Source organism: Myripristis murdjan, chromosome 4, assembly GCF_902150065.1.
Source record: "Myripristis murdjan chromosome 4, fMyrMur1.1, whole genome shotgun sequence".
Classification (NCBI taxonomy): Eukaryota; Metazoa; Chordata; class Actinopteri; order Holocentriformes; family Holocentridae; genus Myripristis; species Myripristis murdjan.
In genome coordinates, this window is record NC_043983.1 from 30206350 (window position 1) to 30220082 (window position 13733).

The 13733-nt window shown below is 42.2% G+C and overlaps 1 protein-coding gene across 5 annotated transcripts in view; it reads left to right on the forward strand.

Annotated features, from left to right (window-relative positions):
• The first annotated feature begins 1990 nt into the window (after positions 1 to 1990).
• mcf2l2 (MCF.2 cell line derived transforming sequence-like 2) overlaps positions 1991 to 13733 on the forward strand; it is a 146561-nt gene continuing 134818 nt past the window's right edge. For all 5 annotated transcript variants that reach the window (XM_030050508.1, XM_030050507.1, XM_030050510.1 and 2 more), the window contains exon 1: positions 1991 to 2514. In XM_030050508.1, the coding sequence (XP_029906368.1) occupies positions 2349 to 2514 (166 nt within the window). In that variant the 5' untranslated portion in view covers positions 1991 to 2348. The remainder of the gene's footprint in view (positions 2515 to 13733) is intronic.

Below are 13733 nucleotides of genomic sequence, written 5' to 3' on the forward strand. Positions count from 1 at the left end.
GCCTCCTGCAGCGATCTGGGGGACTCTCACTGATCCTTTGGCTCGACAAAACCTCCCCATGTAGATTTAACATAACCACGGCCAAATCGAGACTCCTCCATGCCAAACCCTGCCCTGTCAGCCTCGCTGTGGTGAACCCGGGGATGTCCTTGTTACCATTGACACTGTCACCCTCAGCCACATCATCATCACTGTGCTTCTGGTTTACACACAAGCATATCTGAATGGTCATGTGAATTCGTTTTCAGGCGTGTTAATATGGGCGGAGATTATTTCTGATAAGATGCTCATGTGGACATGCTCATGTGTTTTAGTTTTAAAATGCCATTTTAAGTCCTTACTGCTCCAGCATAGGTTCAACCTTTTGCTGCATGTAACCCCACCCTGCCTTTCCTGTCTCTCTCATATAAACGCCAATAAACTATCTTAAAAAATAATTTTTACAACAAAAATGTATTAGTGTGGATGTAGCCTAACTCTTGATGCAGTTTAAGCCAAGTCTTGACTCTCCATTGGTGTGTTCAGTACGTCCCAATCTATATCTATATCTATATCTATATCTATATCTATATCTATGCCTGTATCTATATCTATATCTATATCTATATCCATACCTATGTCCATATCTATATCTATATCTATATCCATATCTATATCTATGTCTGTATCTATCTGTGTTAGTTTCTGGGTGAAGTGTTCCTGTGCAGTGAAGCAGGACAGACAGACCTTGGCCTTAAATCTCTATTCAAGGCATGACTAATTTAAATAAATTTCACTATCCTATGCAAAGGGAGCTAAATCATTAACGAGGTCTACACTTAAAACGAGCCGCGTGCAAATAGGTCTTTTGATACGAAACTCCATATTCAGCCTCTCCAGTGCGAAAAATGTCACATCACATGCCTGTCATTGGAAAATTTTAAAAAGTCCTCTGCTTTAAACGGATGCACTTTCACACTATTACACACTATTACACACTACTACACACATGAAAATGCACCTAACTGCTGTGTATCTAATGCCATAATCCTTCTGAATATGAACCATTCCCACTCTCCTCTTCTGTAGTCAGTGCACACATCCACTTTACTCGCAGTTTGTTTGTTTTGTGTGTTAATTTAATGTTGACATCTGCACTGAGAGAAATTCCCTGTTCACCTGGTACTTGCAGAATTAAGTCTCTGATTCTGATCTTATTCTTGGCAGCCGGATGCATCTCCACTCAGCTATAATCTGCGGACAAAAAAAAAAAAAAAAAAAGACTACCATGTTTATTTTACCTTTTATTCCCTCCCTTGGAGAGCCAATGGCAGCTGCGTCCAAAATAGCGAGTTTATGAGGCTTTTTTTATTTCTTTAAAGTTAAAGGAAAACACCACTTTGGCCAGGGAACGTATAACAGAGGAGGGCTGATGAGTTCGACCACAGCAGTGAGCCTTCTAGCAAACGCTAACTACGGCCATACGCGGCCAAGGTTGGTGGGAGTGGATCGTCCTCGGCGTTCTCAGTAAGGATTGCTAATTTTAGAGTGCACCGAGGCTCTTTTGTGACTAGACTAAATCTAAACTGCATGATTTTAAACTTTGGAGAGATGGATGCATTTGCACGCCACGTCTCAAAATGCATCCCAGCAATCCCATTTTGAATCCGTCTTCTGTGCACCTTCACACACGAGCATTTTTATGCGGATAAACCCTGTCCAGGTATAATCCAATTGTGCAAGATGCATGAAACAACCGGGTTTAAACGGGGTATAAATCCTTAAGGTAACACAGTGTGACACTGTGCAGAGGAATGCAGCTGACAGGAGTAAAATTAACCACCTGAGTTTCAAGTCCCTCGATCACAGCAGGTTGGGAGGGGCGGGGGATAAGCAGAGGCTACTCTAATAGGCTTTGGTGTGTATGTATAGAGATTATGACGGAGAGAGTGTGTGTGTGTGTGTGTGTGTGTGTGTGAGAGAGAGAGAGAGAGAGAGAGAGAGAGGCAGGAGGCACCTTGTTGGCTTCAAAGGGACACGATAGCGTCGCTGGAGGAGGTGAAAACTGATTTAGTGTGTGTGTAAAAGTATTTCTACGTTAAAAAAAAAGGCAGCAAAAGCATTGAGGGAAGACAGACGATTCCAAAGAGAGGAGCTGAGAAAGAAGCACACCCAGGAGAGAGATGGACGGACAGACAGAGGGGGAGAGAGACTTCTTTCTTTGCCATGCTACCTCGCTGTCTCTCTGCCGGTGTGACCTTGCCTCGGCCGGCCTCCTCCGCCGTGCCGGGCTGCTGTGCAGAGCTGGTGAGCAGGTTAGATAAGACAGACAGACAGACGGGCGGACAGACAGACAGCTGTGAGGGGGGATGGACGCCTCAGACAGGCTGCGACACCAGACCCTCCCGTCCCGCTGTCCCAGCTGCGGGACATACGTACGAGCCTATTCCACCGTGCGGATCTCCACCGCCGAAATGGAGTCCTACCACCACTTCCTGGGGGTGTGTGAGCAGGCCGAGTCAGCCACGCAGAGAAGTACGTCCACTCCTCCACCCCTCCATCCCTCCATCCCTGTTCATTCCCATAATTACTTTGGTTTTTGTATTTTAGTGTGTATATCACCATAGAGGCTTGCATTTGTTTGGCACATGTGTGAGCAAAGCTGTGCCGCCGTGGAGGCCCACTGGAATATCACCTGTTAAAAATATATTTTAAAAAAAAGAGCTAAAAAAGAGAGATATATTTCAAACAAAAGTCATAGTGTACATCTATTCACTGAGTAAAAGTTAGATTTGTTTGCATATTTAAGCAACTGTGACCGAGCAAAACTCTTGAATTTCCTCCTGGTCTTACTTACTCTAACTTTTTTTTATTAAAGTTGCACAACATGTACGTGCAAAAATGTGTATTTTTATACAGAGAGAGAATATGTTTTTAGTCCTGTAACTGTGTTAGATGTATTTATGGGGAAAAAGGACATTTGCAAAGAGTTTTATGTTAACAAGGCCACAGTGTTTACACCTGGATCTGAGAGTAGCAGCTCAGAGAGGAAGCCACGCCCCTTTATTTGATTGACAGCCTAAGTTGTAGGCGTTTCATGTCGCCATGCCAGCTTAATCACCCATCATTTAGCCTACTTTAGTTTCCGGTTCAGTAACACACTTTCTCCACTTTGACAAAAACAAAATGCACTTTCTCTAAGACGATTTGGACTAAATAATGTCATAAAACATAATGTAACTCCTAGAGAGTCAGTGGAGTCCAATAGTGAGATAATAGTGACCTTATTGCACTGAACATTACATCTCCTTTGGCATCACTATAAGATTATTTTAATTTGGCATGTAGTGAGCCTACAGTTCCAGTGTGAGTAAAAAGCGTCCTTATTATACTTTATGGTGCTATGCTTTTATCATATTATGTAATTTTGCTGTGATGTGTGTATTGCATCACTATAAAAAAAAATAATTTTAAGGTTACCATGCAGACTTTAAGAGTGTTAATAAACAATTTGGTGAAAAGCAAAAGAGAAAAAAAATCGAATTAACCGACTGTGTTAGACTAATTCTTCATAAGGGTCTAGGAGTTTTAAAAAGAAGCTTCCAAGTGTGTGTGCTCCTCATTACTGAGTTTAAAGTGACTGTATTGTCGTCGGTGGTATTTTTTATCTGCTATAGGATCTTGTGTGGTGGGAGTTTTTACGGCGCAGCGGCTCCATGATGCTTTAGGTTTTTTATTAGCTGTCGTCTTTGTCCCCCACACCGTCCCTCTGAAATGCATTATATGATTACTGCGGTTGTTTTGGTGAGGCTGACGAAGACTACAGTGGATGAAGGGTCACGTCTTGCACCACTTAGTTTGACACATCTACAAATAATTCCTTATGAATAGTCTTTGTAAAATGACTCTATGAAGACATTTCTGACAGTCGGGTGATGTCAGTCATGTCATTTATGGGCCAAAGTATTATTTGATGCTCATTTTTTTTTTTTTTTTAATGAAAAAGAAGAATTTAGGATTCAGCAGTAGATTAAATGCCTGTTAAGATGGATATTTTTGTTTCGCAGTGTGTGTGTGTAATTCAGTTTTATGAGCTGGCAGTGCCTCCAACATGACGTGTAAGCACAGTCCACAGTTTTAGAGTCTCGTACTTTCTCCCTGGGCTGCAGCATCCTGCACACCGAGCAGCATTCACCACACACACAGGCCGAGGCTGTCGTAAGATGTGGGGAAGATATCGGAGTGGACAGTCACATGGGAAAACTATAAATGCTGACAAATGATGAGATGTAATTGCAGTTGTTTTGGAGGGAGGCTTTGAGGGGGAAAACAGATTCAGCGTGTTTGTGTGTCGACTTAAAGCATAGTCGGCCTCTCTCTCTCTCTCTCTCTCTCTCTCTCTCTCTCTCTCTCTCTTTGTCACAAAAGTGCAGCAATGCCAAAAAAATGTCCTTCCCAAGAGCTGTGGTGCACTGACAGTATTTGTTAAATTCTTTAAACTACACGGCACCACAAACCCACAATACCCACATGGCTTAGTGCATAGTGTGTGTGTGTGTGTGTGTGTGTGGCTGTGCGTGCCTTCGAGTGCCTGTATGTGCAGTACACAGACGTATTTAAATAATGTATGATTATCCCTCTGAAAGGAATGTGAAAACTTTGGCCTATTTTGCCCAGACGCTGTCTGCTTTATCATACTGAACGTTAGAGCTGAGCAAATAGGGGCAAGTGAGGATTCAAATGTATTAACATGCAAGAGGAACAAACGAAACTAATCAACAGGTGAAATTAATCAAAGTAAAGTACAAAAATATTAGCTATGGTGTGCCCTGTAGCTCACCTGAGTTGTCACTTTCTGGACGAGCAAAAAAAAAAACAGACTTTCAACAACAAATTTCAGCTCAGAAAGTGACTTGAGGTCATCTAATCTCACATCTTGGAAGTGAAAAATCCAGGTTTCTGGGTTAACGAACTGGCCCTCAGATGAAACACAAGACCCGTTTGAGACCCAGCCAGACAAAACAGTCGTCTGTCAGGCCTGCCGGGGCCTGCAGGGGTCAGAGGTCAGTGCCCCAGAGGAGTCTGGGAGGTGGCCGGGTGATTCAACACCAGCTCTGATGTTCAGCTGTGACCTTTCAGAGAGAAAGCACTGATGAATATTACGTGTTACGAGTTAGAGCATCATCTCTTTCTGTGATTGTATTCTTTTGAAAATGATAACTGAGTAAATGTTTTGCTTGGGTCAGTCACTGATCGGTGTAACACGGGACGGATTCAGACCGTACTCCTGTTGGAAACACACACTCTGCGTCTGGTGGCTCTATTCTGAGAAAAAAAAAAAAAAAAAAAACATCTGGTGCACAGGAAGTGTTGCGTTTTATGTTCCTGGTTTGTTTAGAATAAACAGAGGAAGAAGAATTGAGTTGTGAGCATAAACAGCGAAAACCCAAGTCCCGCCCACACGGTTTGATTGACAGCTGATCTCCGGGAAGTGCAGTGCAGAGACACTACAGATGTTAGAACTAGGACTACAAATTAAAATATGCATACAGTTCTTAGTAAAAAAAAAAAAAAAAAAAAAAAAAAGACACATATTCTCTAACATATTAACAAACTGTGATTCAACTCAAATTGGTTTGTTTCCCTTTAATGAGCAAGAATGGAGATAAAAATAATAATAAAAACACTCAAAATAGTAATTCTCACATTATGCTTTCATTATGCTTTTCCCACCTGAAACTTTGACCCAGATTCCAACATAAATCGACGGCTTCGCTGCTGAAACAGATTTAAAAAGGTCCTTGTGGGCTTTATGAAAAAAAAAAAAAAAAAAAAAAACTCTTGTACTTGGAAGCGACTGGATTCATGTCAGAGGGCATGGCGGAGCGCTCCTCGCTCCCCCAGCCACGATCAAATACTTTGTGGATATTTTCCGCTCAGGAAAGGCATTTGGAAACGGCTCCTGACAGGTAATCTGACAAAAGCACACTGCCAGGTAATGAAAGCCCTGTTTTGGAAAACAGTCATACGTAGTCGTTTCAAAGCATCAGAACAGATGGAATGATGTTTGAAATGTAGGTTAATAACTCACGTGAAATAATGATTATTACGATCGATTTATCATTTTTAAATCGGCTGTAAAGCACTTCACGTTGCATTGAAAAGAGATAAATTCACAGCATGGTGTAAATCACAGGAAGCCTTGAAACATAAGCATCAAAAACAGCAGGAAGCTCAAAACATAAAGGCAAGGAAATAATGTTGTGTTACTGTACGCTAACAAAACAAATCTGTGATGTCCAGTTGATGTAATCCACAGACGCTGACGGCCATAACTACAGCAGAAATCTGAATGAGACACATTCAAAAAATTATGCTACTTTAACTACTGCTGAAATACACTTCTCACAGTGCAGTAATATGATATTTTTCAAAAGACTTTTGATTTTCAGCATGATACTGATACAAAAGTTAAGTAAAGTTCTGAATACTCCAACGTTTTGGTCAAAATACCCTTTTCCCCGACTTACCCAGGCTCAGACAAAACATTTAATACCATTTTCCCCTCTGTACGTGCACTGGTTTGGTTCTTATGGGTAGCATTTTGTGTTAGCTTAGCATAAAGACTTGACGTCAATAGGAGTCGTTAGCCCCACTCTGTCCAGATGAAAAAAGACAGCTTCAGAGTTGCTGTAAGGTTTATTTTTTCTACTTTGATGGAGCCAGGCTAACAACTCCCATAGAATTCAAGTGTTTATGCTAAGCTAACATGAAATGCTACCTAACTAGTGGACGCACAGAGGTGAAAATGGTATCAAACGTTTTGTCATTTGCACATTTTGTGCAAAATGTTGTAGTATTTCTTTAAAGCTGATGTATTTTTCCTATTGTTGCTGTTCATGGCTTTGTCAGACCCTTTGATGATAGTTTTAAAGCCCATGCGTGTCTAGATTTATGGTGACAACAACAAAGAGGACACACATACATACACATACACACACACATATGTTCATTCCATGGAAGGATAATGACACTCATTGGGGTGAGTGTGTGAGTGTGTGTGCTGAGTGTAAAGGCTGAGTCATCCCGTGAGCTTTGTGTTGAGACGTATAGCCGTCCTGCCTGTGTGTGTGTGTGTGTGTGTGTGTGTGTGTGTGTGTGTGTGTCATGATGGGATAATGATATTCATTTGGGCAGCGTTTAGTGTGTATGTGTGTGTGTGTGTGTGTGTGTGTGCATATGTGAGCCCTGTTATCAGCCCCTAAATGTTCCTGTCGTTACACATCCTCTGATTGTCTTCTCGCACTGACGCCTTTTCCTGAGAGCCAATAGGAAACCCGCTTCCCCTGCTGCATGAGGAATGACCACCCAAAAATAACACAAGCTGTTTACAATGTGTGTGAGTGTGTGTGTGTGAGTGTGTGTGTGTGCGTCCATTATGCGAGTCTACAGTGTGTTACACGTGATGACAGTCTCTCTATCCACATCTGGCGACCGTTATTGAGTTAACCTGCGTCTTTCACAGAGATTTTAAGACTCACCAACTTTTCCTAACTAACCAGAGTTTCTGGTTAACTAGTAGGTGTAGTTACATGAACTCCCCACAGCTGACAATTTGGTGGTCAGCACGGCATTACAATAGAGACTATTCTCAGCCGATGAGTCAGACTTTTCAAGAAAATTGTAGACGGTCGACTAACTTGTAAATTGCACTTGTCCGACTGCAGTTTGGAGCTGCTTTCCTGCCTGAGTGAGACTCTTACATAACATGAGCCTCAGCCTCCGTGCCCGGTGAAGATTTAGTTCATTGTAACACTGAAGGTTTTGAATGTGAAAAGTTCCCATGCGCCTATAAAGTGAGACAAAGACAGATAATGTTAAAGGTGCAACTATATTTTTTTGTACAGTTGTCCCTCGCTATAACGCGGTTCACCTTTCGCGGCCTCGCAGTTTTGCAGATTTTTTTTTTTTTTTGTGCAATTTTGCATGCTTTTTTTTTTTTTTTTTCACTGGACTTATTTTTCTACGAAGGTTTGAACTTTGAGAGTGTTTAAACAAGAGAGAAAAGTGAGAAAATGTTAATGCCTGCCTGAGAAAAGTGTATAAAGTGTGTAGTGAGGGGTTTTACAGCCTTAAAACATCTAGAATAATTGTAAAAAATGAAGCTGACTACTTCGCGGATTTCGCCTATTGCGGGTTATTTTTAGAACGTAACTCCTGCGATTAATGAGGGACCCCTGTATATGTATATATTTTTTTTCAGTTTCAATGCCTGGCCTGGTCTTTCCATATTTAAGTAAAGACTGAGTTATCTCATATATTGTAAAAATTATATACTTTATGTAAACCAAAAGCTAACCAAAAGCTGCTTTATTCACAAAACAAGCCGTGCTACAAAGTATCACTTATTTAAGTAACAATGTAACAAAGTCACTCGTGTAGCGCATAGTTTCCACGGCAACAAGTCTGTTTACCGTTTAAAGAAGCTGCACATTAACGCTGATTTGTGGTGTTACATGGCTGGAGCTTGTCTGGCTCTTGTTTCTGTGGCTGTGTGAGTGCTGACGGTCTCGCCGGATGACAGGACGTGAGGCGAAGCGGCGGCTCCTCGTGTCTCCATGAGTTTTCACCGCCGTGTTCGGCAGCTGCACCTCCGTGGTGTCGGTGGTTTCAGCAGGTCTTCAGACGGTTTGATGAGCCAGACTGCTCAGATGGATCCTCTCCAGCTCCTGCTGTGGTGTTGGTCTGGCGCAATTAACTAGATCAGAGCAACTAAACCGGAAATCGCGGCTTTCTGTTGACTTTTCATTCATTCTTTTGGTCTGAATGCACCGTAAGGATGGGTTTGGGGGTGTTTTAGCATAAAGGTGCACTTGCCGATTTTGGTCAGAGCACCCCCTAGTGTTTGAGGTAAATAAGAAGCACCTCTCCGTGTCATCTTTGCTCTCCTTACCTCAGTTACAGCTGCAGAACTTCATTTTGGTGGAGAGTTTAGATTCTGTAACCAAAACTGAGGAGTGTGCCTTTGAAGGTAGAGAGGCTGAGCAGCCAGAGGGATGCTGACGGGTGTTAAGAGTGCCCTTGAGCAAGGCATTGCTCTCTGATGAAATGCACATGGCTCGGTGTCTCTGTGCGTGACTCTTGGTGGGATATGTTCAAGTCAAAATCACAGTTTTTCCAACAATTTGTCTCTATTTTTTGTCTCTATGCTGTGCTGCACCTGCCAGAGATCAGCTGTCAATCAAACAGTGTGGGCGGGACTTGGGCTTAATGAAGAATCTCTAATAAACAGGTTTTGCAGTAGTTATCAAAGGATCCGTGCTGCACATTAGCCGAAATATCTGTCCTTTAGTTAAAGGGATAGTTCACAGATTAATTTCAGACAGTTTTGTGTAATTTTAGTTCCCTAGATTCGTCTCTTTCCATGTGTTTGTGCACAGTTTAGAGTCATCTTAGGCGACCTCAGCTCAGTTGTTGGATGATCCACAGACATCCAGGAGTGGCGCAAAGCGGGGCTCATTTTTCTGAGCTTCGCCTGAGGGGAGGCCCTGAACCTTCGCTCTATATCAATCAGTGACAGCGAGTAGGAAAACAGACCTTTATTTATGTGGAATGTCAAGGATTATTATTTTCAAAGACTGCAGTTACTTATAAAAGTTGGCTGGTGTGTTTTTTTTTTTTTTTTTTTTTTTTTAGCTGTGAGTTTGTTTTGTGAAATCTTCAGAAACTTTGGCTGAGCAGCGTCTGTCACCTGAGTGTAATGGCTGTTTCTGCTGGCTGCCGCCCACATGTTCCTGGTTATTACTCCCCGAGGGAGGAGTGGAGTGCCGAAAACGCTTGGCCTACTTCTAAGAAAAAAAAGAAAAGAAAAAAAAAAAAAAACGCAATACTGCCTCTCTCTCTTTTATGGACTGAAAGCATGCAACCATAACTCACTTCAGAGCTCTGTCTTTCTCCTTCTGAAGCACCATTAAACTCTGCCTTTGTTCTGCGTGGGAGAGACTCGCAGCTACCGCCGATGAAAACGAAATCACAAGGCTGGCCGAGGCTAAAGGGCGCTGCGACTGATATTTATGCATTTTTAGTATTTCTGTGGTTTCGCTTGTGCCTCTTGGGTCAGCAGTGGATTATGTGAGAGTGATGTAACGCTGCGGAGAAGCTGCTAAAACACATTACTGTTTGTGATAATGTGGCATAAATGAGACATTATTTCTCATTTTTATGTCGCCTCTTGAGTTTTTATGGCCTTTATCACATTTATGAGGCGAGAGATAAAACAGCAGAATGGAAGACAGCATGCAGTTGCTGTACACACACACACACACACACACTTACTATTGATCAGTGATGGAGAGAGCACTACAAATTGCTACTCAAGAGGAAGTACTGTCATTTTCCTGACTTTTTACTTGAGTAGTAACTGTGTTAGCTGTGATCTTTTCCATGCAGTCAGAAAAGCAGGAGAGAACACATTCTTTAAAGGGACATTACACTAAACTGAAGTGAGGACTCTGTAGGCTCAGCTGATGAATGTGGAATAAGCACACACACAGGTCTCATATTATTCCCTCTTTTCTCCACACGAAGGCCACATTTTTTGCCAGTGGAGTCTAAATGGTCCTCACTTCACTCCGTCAACCATCTGCAGTTTTTCATCAAGCAGCTTTTATTGTGAAATTTGGAAATGACAAACAGTAGAACCAAACAAAGTAGAAGCAGCTTCCTCCTCTCGTCTTTGCTGAGCGAGCTTTTATTGTGAAAGGTTCCACAATCTGACACTGATCATTTGTTCTCTGTAATGGATCTGATTTAAAATGTAGTGAAGGACAAAACTCAAAAAAATGTACTCAAGTAAAAGTAAAATTCCTGTCTTTAAAAAAAAGTACAAGTACACAAAAAAACTACCCAGTTACAGTAACGTGGGTAAATGTACTCAGTTACTTCCACCTCTGAGTTTGATGCGCTCAGTGTCAACATACTGTTGTTATTGAGATGGTGTGCATACATGCATGTGTGTGTGTGTGTGTGTGTGTGTGTGTGTGTTCATGCATGCGTGTGTTGGCCAGCCTCTGTACGTGTGCATCAGTTCTATGCCTCCTGGGCTGCTGTGCATTACTGCCGACATGTGTGAGTGTGTGTGCGCTGTTGGTGTATGTGTATATGTCTGAATGTGTGTGTGTGCATGTGTGTGTGTGTGTGTCTTTGTGTGTGTGTGCTGATGTCCCTGCTTTGGCGGGTCATGAGACGTTCAGGCCTCGCAGGCGTGGTGTGGAACAGTCACATGTCGACTGCAGGAAGAAACTCCCCCGCAGTTTATTTCACTCTTCCTCAGACTTATTTAACCTCATCAGAGTATTTTCTGAATATTTTCTGTGCTGTTTTTCTGTTTTTTTGTCTCTTTCATATTTCCCCTTGCTTTCCCTGTAAATTATTCTCGATAGCAGTTGTAAAAAAGAGCCTGTCCTGTGCTCATGAGTACCTCCGTGGTGCTGATGTCACCGCGGTTCCCCACCTTATCGCCGCCGTAATCCCTGGAAGAAACGCTGTCCTGGCTGTTATTGCTGTACTAAGTGCTAATTTGAAAGATTAAACTGAATATTTCATATGACATTTTATATAAAGCTTCAAGTAAGAGCTAATAGTGGACATTTCCTGACAAGTCCTGATGCACACAGCTGCTTTATCAGGCCGTCAAGGTGTTTGCTCTCTAACAATGAAATATGAATGAATAATTAACTAAGTAAACTAACTAACGACGTTCCCACATTACAAGGGAAATGAGCTGAGGAGGGTGAAGGTGAACTTTAAAAACCAGGAGCTGGTCCCTCTGTCCACTCTCTGACCTTGGATGCCTTTGATTTGGGCTAAAGCATGCTGACACACACACACACACACACACACACACACACACACATGCTGTCCTCATTAGCGTCCACTCCTGCTGCAGTCTGTAATCTGCACAGCTCATTTAGTCCGCCGAGCGTCTCTGCCCTCTGTAAGTTAGAGAGCAGTGGAGTTTCTATTTGTGGACGCTGCTGCCGGAGACGTGACCCCGTCGCCTCGCGGCCTGCAGGCGGCTCACGTCACACGACGGAGACAAGAACGAGAGAGGAGAAGAAAGAAGGGAAGGAGAGACAGAGATGTTCTTGTCTCCTCTGTGTCTGTTTCAGTCTTTTATCTCCGTTTTGTTCCTGCAGCTCCGACTACGTTTACATGCACAAAATATTCAGTTTTTTGCTCCTGTTCTGAAAAATATCAAACAATCTTCCTGCTAAGCTGTTTACATTTGTAATGGAGATTGACAGAGATGGGGACTTGAGTCATTGCGACTTGGACTTGAGTCGACTCAAGTCGCTGTTTTAATGACTTGTGACTTGACTTGACAAAAAATTAAAAACTTGAGACTCGACTTGGACTTGAGTGTTTAAGACTTGGGACTTGACTCGACTTGAGACACGATGACTTGAATGACTTGAATGACTTGAATGACTTGATTGTTGTTCATTTCATGTTTTCAGTTTGAATATAAAATATAAAATAAACATCTATAGCCTGTAATATTACCCGGTATACGAGCGCACGCTGGGAATGGTGTTGTAATGATTGGATAAAGACCCTGTCAATCAGTCACGCCCTCTCTACTCCCTACCTTACGTTTTGGAGAAACACGCCCCTCATATCAGACGGTCATCATCATGTCGGCGGTCCGTCATTTGAAGAGCCGTTCTGCCGAGTCAGTGCTTGTAAATTAGCTAATAGCCTATTACCCTGTTAGTCAATAGTCAGCTTAGCTAACGTTAGCTTGATACAAGCATGGGTACGAGATGGTTTGTGTGATTTATAGTCTCTTACTGACTATTGGCGAGTTAGTGCATGACATGTAGGGCCTGACTGACGCTAGGAAAGCAGATCAATAAAACAGAGTAATAAAGCAAAAAGTCATATTTTTTAAACAGGTTAACTCAATTGGCCGATAATATTATTTGATAGTTACTAATATCTTAGATTTTCTCTTTATTAAGACTGGATTCTGCAGGTAAGATTGTAATAATGTGACTTGACTTGACTTGACTTGACATAACCTGTGACTTGACTTGAAAAAATTACTTGGGACTTACTTGAGACTTGAAGGTTAAGACTTGAGACTTACTTGAGACTTGCACATGGGTGACTTGATCCCATCTCTGGAGATTAATATTACACTAATATTCCTGCTGACATGCAGCCGGGGTCAGTGCCCTAACACGTCTGCTGTCACATCAAATTATGGAAGAGTGGAGCAGCTTGAGCGATTTTGCTTATTTGAGTCAAAATAGGATTTTCTTTTTGAACTTTTCCACCAGTGGTGAGCACAGCCTCCCGCTTCCATTCATTCAGCCTCCGTACTGAAAAGGTCAGCGTTGCCATGTTTGCACACATCCATAAACCAGTTTGCATCCAAGTATTTTACAGTGTTTAAAAGTAGGTTTTGAGGGTTAGAATTACACGCTGGAAGCTCAGACGTCATTTCTGAGCTTTTTCGGAGCATCGCTTTTTTTCCAATTTCAGTTCAAGTGATGTCACAGCACACAGAAGTGAAAGATAGAAAACTGTCTTTTGCTGTGAACGCTGAGAATTTAATCAATTTCAGACTTTTTTGGGGGGTGTTTTAGCACATTCTGCGGCACTTCTTGGAGAAAAATGCAGTTTTTTTTCCTTCTTCTTGGCTGCCCTTATTCCCGGGTTGACGCCGTGAACACAACTTCGTCCCAGGA